This window comes from Brachyistius frenatus, unplaced genomic scaffold (genome assembly GCF_029030835.1).
Source record: "Brachyistius frenatus isolate BFR_SWC_R1_liver_20210118 unplaced genomic scaffold, ASM2903083v1 Contig_43, whole genome shotgun sequence".
In the NCBI taxonomy this organism is placed as follows: domain Eukaryota; kingdom Metazoa; phylum Chordata; class Actinopteri; family Embiotocidae; genus Brachyistius; species Brachyistius frenatus.
In genome coordinates, this window is record NW_027210642.1 from 3,242,804 (window position 1) to 3,263,987 (window position 21,184).

Consider the following 21,184-nt stretch of genomic DNA (forward strand, 5'->3'; position numbering starts at 1 on the left):
GGAGGGAGGGACAGACATGAGCAACAGAAAACAAGACAGGATGACGACACCAGATGAGTATCAAAAGTCTACTGCCGATTTTAATGAAGTGGTTTAATACAAAACAGGACAAATCTGAATTTTTTTTTTTTTTTTTTTTGCATACAGGCATTTATCAATGTTGTTGTCAAATGAAGACAACACTTACAGTACATGAGGAGTAAAAGAAAAAAAAAAACCAGCAGTTAAATATTCTACACAAACCACCTCACTCACAGTGTATTCATCTGCTATATCCTGTGAAGACAATTAGTCAAAACAGATATTTTAGCAGTCACTGTACATACAGAAATATTGTTGGGACACGTGAAACCAGCCCTTCAGTGAATGACGATGTCTGAATACTACGATGGCTGAGGTACTGGATTTGTTTCTGGGAAAAGAAAAGAAATACATCGGTCTGTTGAATAGTAAAGACTATGGCTGAGCAATGTCGATATTATATCATATTGTGATATATGAGACGAGATATCGTCATAGATTTTACATTTTGTAACATCAAAATATGGCTTGTTGTCTTTTCCTGGTTTTAATGGCTAAATTACAGTAAAGTGATGACATTTCTGACCATATCAGACTTTCAGCAGTAATATCGAGGTTTTATCAAAATATTGTGATATTAGATTTTGTTCTGAATGATCGGCCAGACCTACAAAGACGTAACAAAAACAATTGCATATTGCAGTACAAAAGACATGCTTCCCATTAACTCTATCCGAAATGAGGGAATCAAGAAGCTTATCAGATCATGTTCTGATTTTTTTTTTTTTTAAGTAAAAACTACAATTAACACTTTTGACGATATCACCCAGGCCTACTAAATACAGTGGAGTACTTAAACATAGTAACACATGGGTCTTTTATCATTTTTACATTCTCAAGATGTACCATGCAAAACGTAACTTTTGCAAGTCTGAATAACCAGCATGCACAACCCAGTGTGTTAAAAGACATTCTCCTCCCTATTTCAAAAGTTAAATGAGGAGGCACGATGACCTGCACATACTTCGTGTAGTTCCTTTCTTTACTGTAGGCTACCTTGAGTTGTGTATGACTGATTCTGGCGAGGACTTACCCACTCCACTGAGGTCCACTGTCTGTGCACAGCCCAGGAAGCGAGCCACATGTGGTGAGCAGGAGGTAGGTTTGTCCTGGTTTTCTCTCAGGCAGCGCTCAAACTCCACAAACTCCTTGGAACAGGCCTGCCTGATCTTCTGGATCACTGGACTAAATACATTCAGGAGGGTTTATATTGAAATTTGCTTTGAAAATGTGTGTGCTTAAGGAAGTGTGAAAACTATACGGGTTGGGGAACAGTGACCAAATAAGTTGCCTTACTGTGATGATGTGCAATGTGCAACCTTCATCTTCAGTTCATGACAGTGTTGCTGCCATGTTGATGGGTTGGAGGCCACACATGACCCATATGCCTCCATTTCTTTATGGCAGTACTTCGCCGTGATATCCATAGCAGCCTGCCTGAAAGGCGACAGATGCATATACATCAGTACATACAGTTAGAGACAAGTCCAATGAGCCATCGATCGTCAAACTGATTAATTTACTCAAACATGCATATGCAGTAGTAAACGGAATAGTGAGATTGTTTTTATTAATGGAGCAAAATATCTTCATTTACAGTTTGTATCTATTTCCAAATGTATACATCTGTAAATGTAAACGTATAATTGATATAAACCGCATTGAAAATTCTTACATTTTGCTTTAATAGGCTGTTGCAAACGAAGAAGCTGATCAACCAAGGTTATACTCCAGCATGTGGAACCATGTCTGTGCAGTAAGTGCAGCCTCATACACATGACTGTCTGATTGGACAGAAATAAAACCTCATGAAATAGCTCTTTAATTTTATTGGTTCAGGCTTATGTCAATAACTGTTTGGTTCCTCCCCCTAAGGATTCGTTAAAGTGCCAGCTACTTGATCGAAAATTTGAAGCATCACATGACAAATACAGCCAATATTCTGCCACATAAACCTCTTCACTCACAGCGGATATGAAGCTGAACTAAACATACCATTTTAAATGCGTGGAAGACGATAAATATTCGGTTTTTTTTTTTTTTTCCGGTTCAATCGCGCCGTGCCAGCTAAAACATTACGTGTCTTTACGCGTTTACGTATGCGGAAGTCACTGTGAGAGACCGAGCGATTCAGTAAACGGGCTTCGGAAGGCAGGACAGCGCACCGCTCCGGGCGTAGAATCGTATCTTTACCGGCTACAGCACGACGGGGTGGCGGTGGATGATAGAGGGGGCCGCAGGGGCGAGCGAAGCGCAATGAACGACGCCAAGAAAGAGGGGAGTATGGCTGGCGACGGAATCCGGACACCGGGTGAGCTGCAAATGGCCCCCTCTGTGAACCACAACCAGCATGACAGCGGCACCGGCGACGAGCTGGTGAGCTCGGTGACACTGTACAGGCGAAGGCCTCGGCTGCTGCACGGCACCGTCCTCCCGTTTCTGGCTGTTCTCTACCCGGGCTGGCTGTACGTGTGGTTAGGAGTGTACGGTGCCTCCGAGTATCCGGAGGCAGGCCTCCTGGCGTTAGCCGCCATCGGGATCGCGCACGTCCTCACAGCGCTCTCCGGTTATTGGTCCGTACACGCGCACTGTTGGCTCACTTGTACCAAGGTAAACATAAAACAATAATACTGCCGTAGTCTGTGGATAGGAACCCCACCGTTTCCCCTCATTTCGTTTACATAGAGGTCAAAGGTCAGAGACGGTATGGGTCCCGGTAGGGTGACCAGATCCCTGACAAACTAGATGTTGGGCAATGGGTATGTTTGTGTGGGACATTGTGGGACACCTTACCATTGCTGAGAGGTAGTCTTAGATTCTGATGTGTCTATCCAACTGTAAACACACACACAATAGACTATGCACGTTACATCTTTAGTTGTGGTAGTATGGGAAGGACGAAACTAATATAATTTAACTGACTGCAACTTTCTGAACTCTAATGCTAAGTAAATACATTGAATATTAAAGGAAGATAAAGTATCACAGGATGAAAGTGGTGTGCTGCTAACAAATTCAGCTGACCTGTATAACTGGAAGCCCTGCACAGTGTGGTAGTTATGTTAGCTACAGTTTCCTTATCTGTCTGGAAATCATCTTTGAATTTCAGTAGAAATGCATCCACAGATCAGCAAATCTCTTTCTGAGCTGCACAAGGTATTCTCCCCTGTTTGAGTTTAAGACATAACTGGCAAAAAAAAAAAAAAAAAATAACACCTCTCTGAGACTCACCTTCCACCAGCTTCACCCACTTCTAAGTAGTTTTAAGTCCTTTAGCTGCGTTTCCTTTTCTTTGTGGTAATTTTCCATCGTATTCTGCTGAAATCTTTACAGTTTTAAACTGTGGTGACTCCCAATTTTCAAAGCTCGTGACAAGACTTACCCGCAGTGGACCCATGTAGGCACAGTTTGATTGACATGAAACAAGCGTAAACCTGCATAAAAGGAGGATACTTGGGATACAGTACCTGCACCCAGTCATCTTATGTCCTGGTATGGAATCAGTGTCTTTTCCAAAACCACTGTAGCAGGGCAGGTGTATGTGCTTAACGCTGTTTAATGGTTTTAGGAGAGGGGAGCTTTTCCACTGCACTGATTTTTACATTACGTTTCATTTAGCTGACGCTTTTATCCAAAGCGACTTACAACATCGGGAGCAACTTTTAGGGTTCAGTGTCTTGCTCAAGGACACTTAAGCATGTGGACAGGAGGAGTTGGGGATTGAACCACCAACCTTCCGATTAGTGTGTAACCCACTCAACCGTCTGAGCCACAGCCTCAATTTCAGCCTGATTTCAAACAAATGACTGCACTCTCACTATTGGTTTAAATCATTGACAACATTACTCTCATTTTTCTCATTTTCAATCTTCACTGACACATTTTTATCTACGATTTCAATTTGCTGTTCTTATATTAGTGTGTAGGTGTAAAATCCTGTCTTACTTTTTTTTCTACACTACACTCCCCTTTAGGCAAGTTTTAGTAAAAGAAAATATAAATGTAAAAAAATGTCATTCAAACCTAAAAATAAATCACCTGTGTAATTTAAGCAGTGGTGTTTAAAAGGAAAATGTGCACTATTGTAACAATAATGGATTATTTATAAATGCACCAGCAGAAACGGTATTGAAGATTTGCATCAGTGATGTCATGTAAACAAATTGATTAAGCAGCTGTATGTGGGGGCAAGTCTCGTTGGAGAGGCACAGAGCTGTCCCAAAAATATAAGTGACCTAGCAAAGTGTGTGAATTTGCCACCTGTTCATTTGTATTTAAAGGAGCCAGACCCCAACAAGGCTAAGCTGGCGAAGGTCATACCCACCCCCAACAATGGTTCTGCTGAGCTCGTGGCACTGCAGAGGGACCAGGTCAGTTCACATATTTCTTCCCAGGATGCCCCAAGTTGTCGTAATTGGAAACTTGTCCCAGATCTCACGTCTTCTGTCTGCAAAGCTCGAAGTTTTTACTCGTGTCACTTAACAGTTGTTTGAAATCCAAATCAGCTTTGTCTCTCCTGTCTAGTGATTGGTTTGGAAAAAACTTCAACGCAGGCGGTCACTATTTTCTACTTTCATCTGTGATTGTACTTGTTTGTAGAGGATTTTTTTTTTTATCTCAGTCCATTTCTTCTTTACATCACGCTATGAAAGTTCGTTTTATTAGCCATCTGTGAATTGGAAGAGATTCGGTTAATTGTGATGTGATGTGTCATAAAAGTAGAAATGGTATAAACAGTTGTTGTTTTTTTTACTCTTTTTGAATGCTGTAATCTCAAATGTTCTCTCTGTTTCTTGTTCTTACCAACAGGATGAGAGCAAGGAGGAGATTCTGTCTTTGGAGTTTCAAAAGATCCGTTACATCTTTGACTACAAAGAGAAGAAATGTTTCCTTCCGATAGCATTTCCCATAAACAACCCAATGGGCTACTTTCAGTCCTGGCGTGGCTACCAGGAGGAGACCGAGCTCAGAGCGGCAGAAAAGCAGTACGGCACCAATCGAGCAGAGATGATGGTGCCGGATTTTCTGGAGCTCTTCAAAGAGAGGGCCACGGCTCCGTTTTTTGTTTTCCAGGTGTGTGTGTGTGTGTGTGTGTGTGTGTGTGTGTGTGTGTGTGTGTGTGTGTGTGTGTGTGAATGTTGACTGATTATATAGTAATCACTTTAAAATATAGTAACACTGTCTGTATCTATGAACTGATCTACCCTCTGCCCTCCATCAGGTGTTCTGTGTGGGGCTGTGGTGTCTGGATGAGTACTGGTACTACAGTGTTTTCACACTGTTCATGCTGGTGGCGTTTGAGGCCTCGCTGGTCCAGCAGCAAATGAGGAATATGTCTGAGATCCGCCGCATGGGAAACAAGCCCTACATGATTCAGGTAGGCTTTACCAAATTGAAAATTTGGCATATTCATTTGAAATTCATAAGGAAACATTCGGTCTTCCATCTCAAAATTCACTATCGACAGTATATACAGATGAACCACCGTTAAGAGTCCTTGTCTCGGTGGATCGGTGCTGTTTTGGTCTCCCATTAAGCACAACAGAATATTAGGCAGCAGTTTGTCATAAAGTTGTGCCCCATCAGTGTATTTCCCATCTATTTAAAGCATCCCAAATGAATTGTGTGTTTGTTTGTTTGTTTGTGACAGGTGTATCGCAACAGGAAGTGGAGACCTATTTCTAGTGATGAGCTTGTGCCTGGTGACATTGTCTCAATAGGTAAGTGTACAGTCCCTGTTTTCATGACTTCTCACCACAAATATCAGCTCAACTCTGTTCAGGTGAGTTTAAAATGTGTCTTTTCTTCTTCGTAGGACGTTCGCCGCTGGACAACTTGGTACCGTGTGATGTGCTGCTTCTCAGGGGCCGTTGCATTGTGGATGAGGCTATGCTGACTGGAGAGTCTGTGCCCCAGATGAAGGTTAAAAACTGATATGATATATATAGATGACAACACTGCAAATCGCATTAGTCTGTTGTGGGATGTCTTACTAATTGCTGACGATATGTGGAGTTCAGGAGCCAGTGGAGGACTTGGACCCAGAGCGAATCCTGGACCTTCAGCTTGACGCTCGCCTCCATATCATCTCTGGTGGGACAAAAGTGGTCCAACATAGCCCCCCTTTAAAGGCCAGTGCTGGTCTCAAACGTAAGTACTAATTCCTCTTTTCATTTATCTGTTAAGAAGAACTTAGCTGCTGAATCACCTGATTTAAATATTTTCCTTTATGTGCAGCTGTCGACAACGGTTGTGTGGCCTATGTACTGAGAACAGGATTCTACACCTCTCAGGTAAGGAGTTTGCTTAATACATCTATCTTGCTGTGTTTTTGCTGTTGTTGCCATACATTTTATTGTAGTTTTGTTAATATTGTGAAGAGCAGACTGAATTAGGTTTGAGAGCATACTAATTGTGTGCTTGCAAACTTTCCTCCAGGGAAAACTGTTACGGACCATTCTCTTTGGTGTGAAGAGAGTGACAGCAAACAACCTGGAGACTTTCATCTTCATCCTCTTCCTCCTTGTGTTTGCAATTGCTGCAGCTGGTTATGTGTGGGTAGAAGGTGAGGTGCATAGATTTGATTATTTAATTCTTATGTAACTCAGACATTATTATAATCAAATAAATAGCTAATAAGAAGAGGTGAGGGAATAAGTTATGTCTAAATAGTTCATTTATGCTTTGTATTGCTCCCTCAGGGACCAAGGATGTCAGCAGGAACCGCTACAAGCTGTTCCTGGAGTGCACGCTCATCCTCACCTCAGTGGTTCCACCAGAACTTCCCATTGAGCTTTCTCTAGCAGTTAACACATCTCTGATCGCCCTGGCTAAACTTTGTAAGTCTGTATGTGCTTCTGTCCTGGCTGTGTTTGGAAAATATATTAAGAGATGTGGCAGTTGTGGCAAAGCTTGTCAGCCGTGTTTCTTTCTCTACTCCTGCTCAGATGTATTCTGCACTGAGCCCTTCAGGATACCATTCGCAGGGAAGGTGGAGGTCTGCTGTTTCGACAAAACAGGAACACTGACCAGTGACAGTCTGGTGGTACGAGGAGTGGCAGGCCTCCGGTAAACCCTGCCCACCCGTTTTACTGTTTACACAGCATAAAGTGTGAAGCACAAACACAAAATGCATTGTTTTTGCACTGTGCGGAGCGTATCGACTGATATTTGTGTTTTTGACAGAGAGGGAAAGGAGGTGATGCCTGTATCCGAGATCCCAGTAGAGACACATCGGGTGGTGGCCACTTGTCACTCACTGGTTACTCTGGATGACGGACAGCTGGTTGGAGATCCACTAGAGAAAGCCATGCTGGTTGCTGCTGACTGGACCCTTACTAAAGGTAAGAAGGCAATGACCTCCTCTGAACGCACAGTGCAGGGTCGTGGCTTGTGTGCGAGAGAACATACAAAAAAAAAATTTTTGGGCCACACAATCATTTGTTCCTCTCAGATTTGCATGTGTTTTCAGACCTGCAGTACAATCTTTGGGGTAGCACCAAACCTGTTGCATCTTAAAGCAGCGGTACTCCTCAAAGCCACTGTGCATGTTAGTATTTAGGTACGAATGGGCGTTAGTGGCACAATTCTGGAGTGTGTGCCTCACTGAGTTTTGTCTCTTTGACCAGACGAAAAGGTGTTCCCACGAGGCATCAAAACGCAGGGATTAAAGATTCACCAACGTTTTCACTTTGCCAGCGCTCTGAAGAGGATGTCAGTCCTGGCCTCGTATGAGAAACTGGGATCCACTGAGCTCTGCTACATCTCAAGTGTCAAGGGTGCTCCGGAGACACTCAGAGGAATGGTACATGCTGACACCATCCTGACACCATACAAACTCTAGTATCTTCTAGCCTAATCAAGACCTGTATATCCTAACGTGGCTTTGATTGTAGTTTGCAGAATGTCCAGAAAGTTATGACGAAGTCCACAGAGAAATGTCACGGGAAGGGGCGAGAGTCCTGGCCTTGGGCTACAAAGAGATGGGACACCTCAGTCATCAGCAGGTAGGTCCTTATTTCATTTTCCTCAAAGCAATCAGCGACCGTCGGATCTGTGTTGTCTGACGATAGATTTGTTAGAAACTGAGCTGAATCTTTCTGGGTCACGTAGGTCCGGGAGATTAGCCGCGATGTTCTGGAGTGTGACCTGCATTTTGCTGGCTTCATGGTGGTGTCTTGTCCCCTCAAGAGTGACAGCAAGTCTGTCATCAGAGAGATCCAAGAAGCATCTCATCATGTAAATAAAATGACGATCCAAAATTGCGCACACGGACACAAACAGCATGATTTTAAGATGCTTAATACCTCTCCCTCTGCTGTCAGGTGGTGATGATCACAGGCGACAACCCTTTAACAGCATGCCATGTAGCGAGAGAGCTCCACTTCATCCAGAAAGAGCACACACTTATATTGCAGCCAAGCCCTGAACAGGGTAAGACAAGTACTACTTTACCTAGTTCATATTCATTACTGAAGTAATGCAAAAGGTGTTTTTACCAAGGAAACAGACAATTGCAGATTTATGTATCTTTGCTATTTTTGTTTTCCAGGTGAGTGGCAGTGGGAATCCATTGATGGCAGTGTGTGTGAGCCACTGCCACCTCCTTCTGTTTCCTCATTTGTGTGTCAGTTCGACTTGTGCGTAACGGGGGAGGGGCTGGCCAGATTGAGCTGTGACCCTCGGCTACTCCACAAACTGTTGCCCCATATACAAGTGTTTGCCCGCGTCAGTCCAAAACAGAAGGTAAGTGCTAAATCAACAACTGTATACCCCTTAAAAGTTACGTGTGTTTTTTTTTTTTTTACTCTTTAAGGACATGCCCACTCTAAAACACTTAAAAAAAACAAAACCTGTAGAATCAGACCTTTGTTTCTGGGTCCCTTTTAGTGTGCCATAATCTATTTTTTGCCTATAAACACAAGTAACTTGCATTAAATTATGTCGAGGTTTATAAAGAACCATACAATGGAGCCGGATATCAGGAAATATTTAGCTATTTCAAATATCAATGGCCAACGTGAGCTTATTTGTTTATTAATAATACAGTGAGATCCATCAGAGACAAAGTAGAGCACAGACAGATAGCAGTCTCAGTTGTCTACGATTACACTGCAGCCAAAACACTATCAGTTCAACTGGAGGACACCACTCATTTTGTCTGACAGGTACTTGGAACAAACGTGGGTGGATTTCCCATGGTGTTGTTCATATACATTTTGGCAAATGTAGGCAATCAGTATGATGTCGTATGACAGATGAATGTTACTTTATGGAATGATGGCGTATTTGTCTATATTGTTTTAGGAGTTTGTGATCACCAGTCTAAAGGGCCTGGGTTACGTGACACTCATGTGCGGGGACGGTACAAACGATGTGGGAGCTCTGAAACACGCCCACATAGGTACGATTTATCAACCCTCACGACTGAAAGCACGAGCGCCTCTTTATGATCCCAGCAGTGTGCAGTCATCGCAGTTTTGTTTCTCCTCAGGTGTCGCGCTATTAGCCAACGCCCCTGAGCGCATGCCTGAAAAAAAGAAACGGGGGCGAGAAAAGGAAGCTTCCACATCAGAAGCCAGACCTTTACCGCCTGTTACTTCAGGAGTCAAACTGAGCTCCAGGGCAGCCAAACAGCGGACGATGGCACAGAGAGAAGAGCAGCTTGCAACACAAAAGGTATTTGTTTTTGTGATTCGCTGAAATTCACAAGTGCCTTCTTCTTGAAACTCATTAATGATCATAAGTCCCCTGAATGTAGCATGCTAGCCTTCCATCCTATTTCACCCTCCTCCGCAGGGAACTCCAACATAAGCAAACCATCTATTTATAGCCGAGAAAAGAGAATTAAGTTGCCTTTTATTGAAATAAGAAGAGGATTTTTGTGTAACAGGAGAGGATCAGTCAAGTCTTACGGGAACTTGAAGAGGATCAGATACAAGTAGTAAAACTGGGTGATGCCTCCATCGCTGCCCCCTTCACCTCAAAGCTCTCCTCCATACAGTGCAGTGAGTAACACATGTTTGTAATTTCAACTCTTGGAGTTGTTTGCAAAGATCCAAACGTAAAGCTGCTTTCCCACCTCTGAAACTTGGTTTTATCCCCAGTATGCCATGTAATAAAGCAAGGCCGCTGCACTCTGGTGACAACACTCCAGATGTTCAAGATCCTCGCTCTCAACGCCCTCGTGCTGGCCTACAGCCAGTCTGTACTCTACCTCGAGGGAGTCAAATTCAGTGATTTCCAGGCAACCCTGCAGGGCCTGCTCCTGGCCGGATGCTTCCTCTTCATCTCGAGATCAAAGGTGATGATTTATGTAAAAGAAAAAAAAAGGGCTCCATATATTTTGGATTTTGATTGCTCTCAGATAATAGTAATTTATGTAAATGTTTTCCTCCAACGTGACCCGTCTGCTGTTTTTGATGACCACCAAATTAAGAACCTTATTTCTCCTGTTCACGCAGCCACTGAAAACGTTATCTCGAGAGCGGCCCTTACCGAACATCTTCAACCTGTATACAGTGTTGACTGTGTTGCTGCAGTTCGCTGTTCACTTCTGCAGTCTGGTGTACCTATACAAAGAGGCACAAACCAGAAGTCCGCCCAGGTAAATCAGAGCAACACGCAAAGATAAACAATGAGACAAAAAAAACTGCAGTTCTGCTTTGAAAGTAAAGTATTTACATTGATAGTGTAGATATGGTTTGTCCTTTCATTCTTACACAGATAACATCCAGGTTTATATTCTGAAAGGATCTACGAACCCTCTCACACAGGGCTCATTATTGGACTGTCTAGAGGATGTAAAGTTATTTCTTATTGTCGAGGAACACTTTTTTTCAGTGACTTAAAAATAATAATAAACCTGTTTTAAAAACGATTTTGACACTAAACAGGATTCCACTCCTGTTTTTATCATCTTGGGAATATTGCTCTTTTTTTTTCCCACCAGTCTTAATCAAAAATACTCTAAACTACCTGCAGGCTGTCCAAAATGCTGTAGTTCAGTTTTTGACTAAAACCAGGAAATTCAATAAATTTACTCCAATTTTAGCCTCCCTGCCTGTATGTTTTAGAACTGACTATAGCATTTTATGGATTATTTTTAAAGTGCTTCATACACTGGTCCCCAGCAACATTAAAGAACTGCCCGGCCCGCTTGCTTATCCCTGATCAGTATCTGGAACAACCTGCCTCAGGATCTCAGGCCTCCTGAGGCTCTCCTCTTTTTAAATGTCTTCTTATAACACATTTTAAAATTTTTATGAAGCACTTTGTAATATTGTGATTTGGAACGATGATATGGTAATGATGATAACATTAAACGAGTACATCATAACACTTCACTTGTCCTTTGTCTCTTGCAGAGCGGAGCAGTTTGCAGATCTGTATAAAGAGTTTGAACCCAGTCTAATTAACAGCACCGTGTACATCATGTCGATGGCCATGCAGATGGCCACCTTTGCCATTAACTACAAGGTACTTAATCTTAATGCTTTTGGGAGTTGTTGTAGCTGCAATCTGTATAGCATATGTAATAGACTAAAAGGGTTTGTTTTTGTGCATGACAGGGTCACCCCTTCATGGAGTCTCTTAGCGAGAATCGACCACTACTGTGGAGTATCGCTCTGTCAGGTTTAGCGATTGTGGGACTTCTTACTGGTTCCTCGCCAGAATTCAACGAACAGTTTGCTCTTGTAGATATTCCTACTGAGGTGAGCTGCCACAGTTTCACCGTGTATCGTTTTCTTTTAATAGCCGTGTTAAAATAATACATTTCATGAGGTAACTTTCTTCCTGTGTACTTCCTTGCAGTTCAAATTAATCATTGCCCAAGTTCTGGTGGTGGACTTTGTCGCCGCTCTGCTGGTGGATCGTGTCCTGCAGTTCCTGCTGGGCAAAGGAACTCTCAGACTGCCTTCTTGAACTCAGTGCCAACAGTGACCGCTGCCCTTACCAACCAAACTGTAAAGGGAGAGAAGACTTTGGAGGGGGGAGAATTAAAGCTGCTGTGATACACAAGACGGCTGAGAGAGTCATGGCATGCAGTACTGCACACTCTGTGCATCCCTTCCTTCGTCCTGCTCTGCCCTTTCTTAACCATCTGTGTCTGTTTTCTCGCTGTCTCAATTCACTTTCTGTTTTTCTTAACTCTTTGTTTTTTTTCTACATTCTCTTTCTTTCTCTATCTGTCCCTCCCCACTGCTACAAAAGGCCATGAAGACAGCAGTATTGAGTGGAGTGTGAGAGATTGTGCCAGCCAGAGTGAAACATACAGGCACAAAAAAGGGGCATTCTCCAAGAGAATTGCAAAAAGTGTTTTGGATTTTTTTTTTTTTTTTGGATTCCCCTCCTTCCTTGATTTTGTAAAAAGTGAAAAACATCTTTAACAGACTTATAAAGACTTAAACATTAAAATTTGAAGTCTACCAAGTGTTTTTTCAAGTACAAGTGCTGATGGAAAGGATGAGCATGTCCAACTGGTCATGAACTATTCTGTTCCCAGAAATTGGTAAGTAAAAAACGGTCGGGGTCTGGGACTACAGAGTAAGTACTCACAAACTATGGGGCTCGTAACGGACCTTGAAATCCAAAATTTGCATAATTCTGACCTTCTCACAGTTATCTGATAACAGGAATATACATTCACATGCAGTCAAGAATATACACTCTGAATGGTGCCACTTTGAAGTAGTTTTCTGAGAAATTGTTGGGGCAGCTAGTTTCTGCTAAATTGATTAAAAAGAGGCTGACGTACATTTTAGATAAAAATGCAGTACATGTTAATGTTCTAATTGTCAACGTTATAAGCCGATTAATTATTATGATTGCTCAATACTGTGTTTCAGAAACAACTATACAAATTTACTAAATATGGGGACATGTTGGACAACTTGTATTGAATCATCACTTGGTTATACTTTATAATTACATGTTTTTAATTGTGTGAGAGGTTGTGGGGATATTTTAACTTGTTCAAATGTAATTTATAGTCAATTAAGACTATTTAACAAAAGGTTGTTTTGAAAAAAATCTCTGGAAAAGTTGAACTTTTTTTAATTTATTTTTTTACTTATTATGTTTTTGAATATTGCACTCAATGTCAGACCTTTTCACCACACCTGTGCGCTTAGTTACAGGAGTCCTTCGTGGTAATTATGAACATATTTCAACCATGGCACAATGAACTTAGGGAAGCTTAAAAAAAAAAAATGGAATAAGCTTTGTCAAACATACCAAAGGGAAACAGCCAAAGTTTTACTCAGACTAGCAGGACATTAATACCTTGTACACAGATTAGGGTACGCGTCAAGGGAATGCTGGTGGGGATGCTGCGCAGCAACTGAAAAGATAAAAACACAAGAAACGAGAACATGACAAGTTCTGTTTCATCAGAGGTTTCCCTGAAAAGCAAGGGTATGTGTTTGCTATGACTGGATAAAGGGATGTGCGAGAGGAGGGTCATTTTTACGTATCATTCATAATTTAATAACTTGCACTTTCACCCAGAGACCTGATTTTGATCTTATGAAGGAGCACTGGTAGATGTCCCATGCAATAACTGATCCTTTTAGTTAATGCTGAACAAAATGAGATGCACTTCAGTGTGCTTTTGTCAGATAACAATTTAAAAACTACAATTGCCAGTAGTTGTGAAATGCCACAAAGGGACTCCAAACTGTTGAACATAAGGTCTACAACTTGGAGGTCCAAAACACTAGAAAAGTCTTAAGCTAAATATAAGGAATTCAACAAGTGTGTACAAAGAGGATCAGGGCCGGGTTTAACCTTTTGAACTATAGGTCAGCGCTTGCTCTTGACTTGATTCAGTGGGATCAGGACTAGAGATTGGAATTCATATATCTCTTAAGGCCACCGCTCTACCTAAACATCTGTCATGACAGCCTGCATTTGATTCCCTTTAGTATTGAATTACATATTATCAGCAAAAAAAAAAAAAAAAAAAATACTATATCGGTGTAATTAAAATGGAAGTGGACCATCCTGCGACCTTGCTTTTCCACCTCGTTGTCGTGCTGTTACTTTCCACCATACTACATTTCCCATGATGCACCGCAGAGGGGTTCGGCTTGCTGGGCGCGCGCGCGCGCTGTGGGGAAAACTATTTGAAATAAAAATGGCGGAAAGGCGTTTGGAAGATGGACGGGACGGGTCTGTATTTAGTTTTTTAACCGTTTCTGTAACTAATTTAGCTTAAACAAAAACAAAAATTTGTTCTATTGAGGAAATTGTGTAAAGTATTTTCAGTTAAAATTGTTACGTCCGCACGAAAGCAAATTATTGCAGCTTGCTGGATTTTGAAACGTGAACGTACCAACGAAAAGACAAAAGTGAATTGTTTTGTTTGAACGTTTTCCAAATATTTTTGATCAAAATCGGCTTTGTAAAGAAGCACATGTTTCTTACAGCTGCGGAAGTGTCGCAGTAAGTGATGCCCAGAATGAGGTGAGACGTTTTGTTTTGTTTTTTTAACAACATTTGACGTTTGAACGACATTTACTTCAACTACATGGCAGCGAATCATTGATCCGTGCGATGCAGCGTCACTGCTCCTTTAATCTGGTTAAATCTTTGTATACCAAGGTTACCTCGGCGATACACACGTCGAAAAGATGCTCCTCAACAAGCCCCGTCTCGTCTCCCCCGCACAAGTCTCCGCGTGCCGAGGTGGTCCCTTCATCCCCAACACAGACACGAGAGGCGGGAGAAAGACGGTCGGAGACGGACACGCAGGAAATGCAAACGGAAAACACGACGGAGGGGTCCGCAGGTCCCACTGTCAGCCCCACGACACAGAGGAAATCCTGGAGGAGGGCCACCCTAACCAGACGCTCTCTCCCGGCCCTTCCCAACCCATATCAGGGTGAGATGTGTGATTATTACCCCCCCCTCTTTATGGTAATTGAATGTTGTTGTTGGTTTTTTTTTCCCCCTCTGTATTCATACAAGTCTATGTGTTTACTTTAGCTTTGTGCAGGAGTATAAGTACCTCTTTACCACAGCAAGAGAGGCTTGAGAAATTGATGGAGGCGTCAATGAAGGTAAGTGGGCGGAGGCCATGAGTGTAGCAGTAAAGGAAAGGTGACAGACTGGAAATGTGACTATACCTTGACTTTTCATGTCATTGTTATTGGATGATCTATATGCTATATATATATATTATTTCCACTTAACTGAGTATTTGGCAAGGTGAGAATTAAAAAGGGAACCATTATGTGTTAACAATTGGACATACAGTGGTATTGACAACACTAAAATATTAGAAAAGGTCACAGTTATGTAATTATATGTGTGATAACTACTTATTTGTTATTTTTATGAAAGTAGAGTTATAAGAACCCATTCTGGCATTAAGTGAAATTGAAAGGGACAGTTGTGCTTGTTTGAAATGGGTTTATAAGAGGTACTTACCACGGTCAGTTACCTGCAGTAGATGGGGTCGGCCCTGTTTAGAGAAGTAGGCAGCTGTGAACGGCTGTGCATGGGGTCGGAAACAAAAAGTATTTAAGCCACCTAAAAAAAAGGCCCACCTAAAAATAAATAGCCATCAGTTTGAGTGTATGCTATATTTAGAATACTTTCACCGCTTTACCTTCAAATCAGCCCTTTCTGAAGCAGTTATATCCATGTATGCCCTCTTCAAAGCCACCAGACTTCTTTGACAAAAACATTTTACATCGGTCCATACGGGATTTCTTTATCTACCACTGCCTCTGTTGGTTAGTTTGTTTGTGTTGTTGTTTGACTTTGGTGGCATTAGTTTGGATCTAAACTAACACAATATCACAGACTAAGTAACCAATCGAGACAGCAGTAGACCAGTGGGTTAAAATGACTGTTTTTGTCAAAGGGCTCTGGTGGCTTTGAAGAAAGCGATTTGACGGCTTTGGTTCCCTGTTGGAAAGGGCCGTCTTAAGGCAAGGTAAATCAGTGAACATATTCCAGAAATAGCATAGACTCAAATAGATGTTTTATTTTTTATTTAAGTTGTCTTAAAATAAGTTTTCTTGCTGAGCCTGTCCATTGCATTTCATTGCTTGGCTTCTCTGAGCTGGGGACGTGCCAACTCCCATCTACCGCAGATAATACCTGCTCTGTAGATAAATACCTTATACAACCCCACTTCAGACAATCCCAACTATCCCTTTAAACTCAGAACATTTGACATCCCAGTAAGGCACCCGTTACGCTTCAGCTATAATTAGTAGGCTGTACAGGTCTTGTTTCCATTATAGTTTCGAGGGCCAAATGCAGCTCATTACTACAATTCTGAAGAATCTATGTCAAATCACTTCTGTGTTGTTTCTAGCTGGCAATAGAAAGAACTCAAACTTCCCTCCAGTCTGTGCCAAACACCTCAATGGAGTGTTTTCAAAAACAAGGTTAGTGCTTCACATGGTGCATATTTCATGGAGCTCTTTAGTTTAACTGAATGACACAGAAACATTCAGTTAAAGTTATTTCTGTTCTGTGTTTTTCGTGTTGCAGTTGAGCATATCCAGAAAGAGTGGGGTTGCCTTGCCAAAAGCTTACAAAGTGAAGCACATCAGCCTCCGTCTAGTGCAGCCAGGTAATGGCTATTTTTTAAATGTATTTATTGCTTGTCATGGAATCCATTGATTTTTATCCTGCCTGTATATTTCATCACGCACTTATGCCTCTGTTGCTTGATTTTAGTTCCAGTGAACCTGCAGTGCAAAGAGCCATGGAAAAAGTCCAGAGAGCCACCAACGCGTATGTTATTCTTAAAAACCTCATTTCCTGATTTTTGTTTAAAAATGACCTACCACGCAGGCACAGTGTATTCATTAAAAAAAACAACTAAAAAAAACCCCACACAAATTCACACTTAAAAAACAAAGATAGCGTGACCCACCACATGAGTTTTTATTAGCGTTCTGTGTTGTGTTTTAGGCTCCAGGCTGAAAGTGAATCTTGGGAGGCGCTGTTGAACAAACACCAGAGTAAAGCAGAGGAATTGGAAAGGTGAACATGTGCGCTGTCAATGAGGAATACTATATCAGTGCTGCATTTAGAGTGTGTCAATATTGTCTTCTCTAATTTGGGTGTTCATTGTAGGAGGGTGGAGCAGGGCCAGGAGAAAGGTGTCTCACCGGACTCTACATCTGTGGCCCAGTCCTCGCAGTACCATTTCATACAGAGCAAACCCGACTACCACGCTCTCCTCTGCAGACAGCAGCCCACCCTTCGCACTATGGCAATGATTGTATGTGGGGAATTTCTTTTTTTTTTTAAAAAATTTTTTTTTTAGAAACATATAATTAGTACAAAAATGTATTTAAGTTTTTTAATTGTTCTCGCATACCATCTGTATGGTATACGTATGATAAAATACTTAAGCTCGTGTGGGGGAAAAAATGGAGGAAGCCCGACTTTATTGTGAGACTTGTGAAACACAAAGCAGATGTTATGACAGTTGTTGGGTTGTTTGTTTATGTTGCCAGCACTGCCAATCACTTTTAGATGAAACCACAGCTACACAACATTGATAAATTTATGAGTATCGCTGTTTCTTTTCCGACCCTTACCTTTTATTTTTTGCTTGTAGCTTATTGTGATTATTTATTAATCATTTGTCATTTAGGAAATATTAACATTTGAAGGGCTTTTTATATTTTAAAGTACACTGACTGCTTATGAAAATGAAAGCAACACCTGTTTTGAATTTATTTTGATCTGCTATATAACTGATATGTCATAAGCCTTTCATTTCTTGTCTGTAGATGGACACTCAGTGTCAGATGGTTAGAAACCTTCTGTCAACCAAGGAGCACTCGCAGTTGGTGGTGAAAGAGACAAGTGGCCGTTTGGGTAATGATTTAATTGGTCTTTTAATCTTTCTGTGGAATATATTTTGTCCTTATTACCAACAGTCTAGGTAACTTTTAATCTGGTTGCTGTTTCCTACCAGTGGCAGAGGCAGGATTCCAGGATCTGTCATCCGACCCCCTCAGGAATCTTATCGGAGCGCCTTCATCCACTGCAACTACATAGTAACTCCGGTGGGAGGCAAGCATAAGCAGTCTATCCTCTAATGGACCATGTCTCTGTGTGATTTGTACACAGGATGAAACTCGTGTCTATTTGTCAATATTATTGTCATGTCATGTTTTGGTAATGTGTCCTTTCTTTGCTCTATCTTTATTCTCTTTTTTTGTTGTTGTCACTAAGTAAACTGATTTTATGTTTTCTGAATCAAATAAAATGACTTCAGTCAGCAGCAGAACCAGTAATAGGGGTAATTCGGTAATGCATGTGTTTGACCAGCAGGTGGCAGTGGCTGGCTATACAAATTTGTGTAACATGCTTGGTGAATGGCTGGAGTGGATTTTTCTGTTAGGCCTTTATTAAATCTATTCTCACCTGTAAAACCTGAAGCTGTTAAGACTACACTGCCAGGTGTTAAGTAATAGACAGATGTTACCAAAACTGCCAACAAAATACTGCAAAATAAGGTTATTTGTTGTTTCCCGTTAGAGAAATAACGAGGAAAAAAACAAAACAAAACCTACCTCTTATAACTGTCTTGGGTGATTTATCCCACAAACCAAAACTGATTTTTTTTTTCTTTATAAAATGAAAATAATTAGGTCACGGGATGTATTTGAGGTGACATTTTAAGTGATTTGACGATTACTGTTTTGGAAAAATTACTATTGGTGATAACCAAAAGTAGATGAGCACTATTCGAAAACATGGTCTCATTTTCAAAAAGCAAAAGTGTCACTGCACCTGCAGAAATGGGACAATTTTCCAGCTGGAATTGACTTGTGCAAAAGATTTTTAATACAGATAGATTCTTATTTGTATTTTGACTACGGCCTTTAGTTCACGTGTAGCCTTTTTTTTTTATGGCCATCTTCAGTCACATTTACTCTCCTTTTGGTGCCGCATCTATTTCACTTCATCAGCGTCCCCTGACCATTCAGGAGGAGGCCCCTCCCCCACAGTGACTCACCCCCATCTCTTGCGTTTGGCTTGGTCACTGATGCAGAACGAAGCCTTGACATTGTACCAGTCAGTCAAAGCTTTGTCCGCTATCACTCCTATCTCTTGGACCCATTCACTCATTAATGTTCATACTTAACTTGTTTCTCTGATGATGAAAGCAAGAAGAATCCCCCCCTGTGTCAACAATATAAAGGGAGTAAATGAGCTTCTCTGCTGTGCAGTTATGCTCTCTTAACATTTAGAATGGCGAATTTCCCTTGCGATTGTATTCAGAGGAGTGACGAGACAGCACAGGGACAAGCATAGAGAAGACAAGCGGGGTTGTGACCGTGAGAGTTGTGAGTAAGGGTGGATGGTGAACAGCAGGAGAGATCGATTCTTATTTAGATGAAAATGAGGCTTGATGCTTGTGGGGTGAGAGGAGGGCAGCTTTAGCATCCAAATGAACACAAGTTTCACAGAAATGATCCTTAAACGAATCGCCAACAATAACACCCAAAAAGTTTACAAAGTAAAGGCTATCTTGACTGATATAAAATGACTTCAGAGGCTATCAGTTTTGGAATCGTATGATGAACTGTTGCTTAAAAAAAACCTCAATGACCTCTATGTTGGAAGTCAGTTTTTTAAGTGTTTGATTTGTGTGCAATGCATATTTGAATGAAGGTACTCAGGGTGTAACCATGCTCCACAGGTTCCTTGTTTGTAGACTATTATTAGAAAGAAACAAAAAAAAAACAGGAGGGTTCTTTGTGCTGGAATATATGAATATTTAGTTTTTCTATTGAAACCCTAAGGTCTATGTTTGGAGGCTTGGTTGTGGGAGGAATAACTGTTTAAGGGGTTAAACGCACTGAATATTTTTCATATAACCACCTAGAAACTTAAACGGTGACTTGTACTGTATGCACATGCAAAGAACAATTACTGTTTAGGTTTCCTGTATTTTCTATTCTCGTTGTCTCTAACTTTAGATTGATTAGCTGCAGATTGTAGTAGATGGATGGTTGGAGAGTCAGCATAAACCACTGCCAGTTTGGTCCTACTCCCTCATGCACACCCATCATCTCTTCTCAGCATAGCAAGGCTGGATGCAGCTCTCCTCCACATCCATTCAGTCAGCCATTCGTCTTGGAAAGCTGTCTCTCTGATCTGAGTGATAAACTACAGCAGAATTGCCCAGTTTGCAAAAAACAAGGACACTTGTTTTCAATCTGCTGTCAACATTTTCGTACTGAAAACTGATGGGATGTTTCATTCATCGGGGGTTTAGGACAGAGTGATATTCTACGTCTGGACTGTTTTGCCTTGGGATTGAATATTGCACTTGAAATTGGCACACTTTGCACGCACATTGGCATATCAATGCACTGACTTGCAGGCACTACTTCTACAGTAAATGATACCCATACACAGAGCAGAACAGCTTCAGTATTCTTTTTTATTATTATTATTATTACATACTGTTACTCATGAGCAGGGATAGGTAGTGACTTTTCAGATTCAGTCTTTCTTCATTGCATGTGCAAGGCTCTTAGGGTTCTAAGATCTCAGTTATTATTAGATAATGTTTACAGCTGTAGGCAGCTTGTTAAAAGCTCAAACAGTAAACCATACAGTCATTTGGATAAGCATTCACATCCAAGATTTGTTTAATAAAGCATTTCTGCTAAGTAGGGGATTACACCTTATAATGAATGTGAATAATATGCCTTAACCAATTCTATTGAGTCAAGCGAGGCTGATGACGTAAGGGGGCCATACATCCGTAAAGGCCATACACGAAGAGATCTCGGTTACCTGGTGGAACAATGCAGTTATAGTACCAGGAACTCTTTTGTTATACATTTTTTTTTTTTTTTTTTTTTTTGTGTGTATTGTTGCTAAAAAAAAAAAAAAAAATTCACTTCCTGATATAAAATAAATCTATATTAGTAGCTGTCTTTTTTTTTTTTTCTTCTTCTTCTTCTTCTTTCCCCCGTTAGTGGTTTCCTGATAAAAAAAAAAAAAAAGAAGAAAAAAAAAAAAAAACACCACCCGCTCGCTCGCGCTCCGTGGCGCTACGAGTTTAATGGTCAACGCGACGCACACCGCTCGCGCAGATAAGAAC

The 21,184-nt window shown here is 41.3% G+C and overlaps 3 protein-coding genes across 3 annotated transcripts; 2 read left to right on the forward strand and 1 right to left on the reverse strand.

Moving 5' to 3' along the window:
• Nucleotides 1-54: 54 nt before the first annotated feature.
• LOC138623461 (coiled-coil-helix-coiled-coil-helix domain-containing protein 5) lies at nucleotides 55-2,130 on the reverse strand. The gene is made up of 4 exons (XM_069703014.1): nucleotides 1,757-2,130; nucleotides 1,378-1,518; nucleotides 1,115-1,266; nucleotides 55-412 (listed from the first exon to the last, which is right to left on the reverse strand). Coding segments are annotated over exons 1-4 (324 nt in total). The 5' UTR covers nucleotides 1,759-2,130; the 3' UTR covers nucleotides 55-383.
• Nucleotides 2,131-2,226: 96 nt separating this feature from the next.
• Nucleotides 2,227-12,498, forward strand: atp13a1 (ATPase 13A1). Its single transcript, XM_069703013.1, has 25 exons — nucleotides 2,227-2,691; nucleotides 4,362-4,451; nucleotides 4,891-5,154; nucleotides 5,303-5,458; nucleotides 5,732-5,801; nucleotides 5,897-6,003; nucleotides 6,102-6,231; nucleotides 6,319-6,374; nucleotides 6,520-6,646; nucleotides 6,783-6,920; nucleotides 7,029-7,149; nucleotides 7,267-7,424; nucleotides 7,710-7,885; nucleotides 7,977-8,087; nucleotides 8,194-8,319; nucleotides 8,406-8,514; nucleotides 8,633-8,826; nucleotides 9,388-9,484; nucleotides 9,575-9,759; nucleotides 9,974-10,088; nucleotides 10,188-10,384; nucleotides 10,545-10,687; nucleotides 11,448-11,559; nucleotides 11,652-11,795; nucleotides 11,896-12,498. Exons 1-25 carry the CDS (start codon nucleotides 2,338-2,340, stop codon nucleotides 12,004-12,006), a joined length of 3,591 nt encoding a protein of 1,196 aa, XP_069559114.1. The 5' UTR covers nucleotides 2,227-2,337; the 3' UTR covers nucleotides 12,007-12,498.
• A 1,662-nt stretch (nucleotides 12,499-14,160) lies between these two features.
• LOC138623462 (kinetochore-associated protein DSN1 homolog) lies at nucleotides 14,161-20,510 on the forward strand. The gene is made up of 11 exons (XM_069703015.1): nucleotides 14,161-14,253; nucleotides 14,511-14,547; nucleotides 14,686-14,965; nucleotides 15,070-15,143; nucleotides 16,412-16,484; nucleotides 16,591-16,672; nucleotides 16,780-16,836; nucleotides 17,017-17,088; nucleotides 17,182-17,329; nucleotides 17,847-17,934; nucleotides 18,035-20,510. Exons 1-11 carry the CDS (start codon nucleotides 14,219-14,221, stop codon nucleotides 18,115-18,117), a joined length of 1,029 nt encoding a protein of 342 aa, XP_069559116.1. The 5' UTR covers nucleotides 14,161-14,218; the 3' UTR covers nucleotides 18,118-20,510.
• Nucleotides 20,511-21,184: the final 674 nt, after the last annotated feature.

Coding starts and splice junctions, on each gene's coding strand:
- atp13a1 (XM_069703013.1), top strand. CDS start 2,338: ATGAACGACGCCAAGAAAGAGGGGAGTATGGCTGGCGACGGAATCCGG. Junction 6,232..6,318: donor GGCCAGTGCTGGTCTCAAAC/GTAAGTACTAAT, acceptor CTTTATGTGCAG/CTGTCGACAACGGTTGTGTG. Junction 9,485..9,574: donor TCTGAAACACGCCCACATAG/GTACGATTTATC, acceptor GTTTCTCCTCAG/GTGTCGCGCTATTAGCCAAC.
- LOC138623462 (XM_069703015.1), top strand. CDS start 14,219: ATGGCGGAAAGGCGTTTGGAAGATGGACGGGACGG. Junction 16,673..16,779: donor CCTCCGTCTAGTGCAGCCAG/GTAATGGCTATT, acceptor GCTTGATTTTAG/TTCCAGTGAACCTGCAGTGC. Junction 17,935..18,034: donor AGAGACAAGTGGCCGTTTGG/GTAATGATTTAA, acceptor GTTTCCTACCAG/TGGCAGAGGCAGGATTCCAG.
- LOC138623461 (XM_069703014.1), bottom strand. Junction 1,267..1,377: donor GCACATTGCACATCATCACA/GTAAGGCAACTT, acceptor GAATGTATTTAG/TCCAGTGATCCAGAAGATCA. Junction 413..1,114: donor AGTGGACCTCAGTGGAGTGG/GTAAGTCCTCGC, acceptor TTCTTTTCCCAG/AAACAAATCCAGTACCTCAG.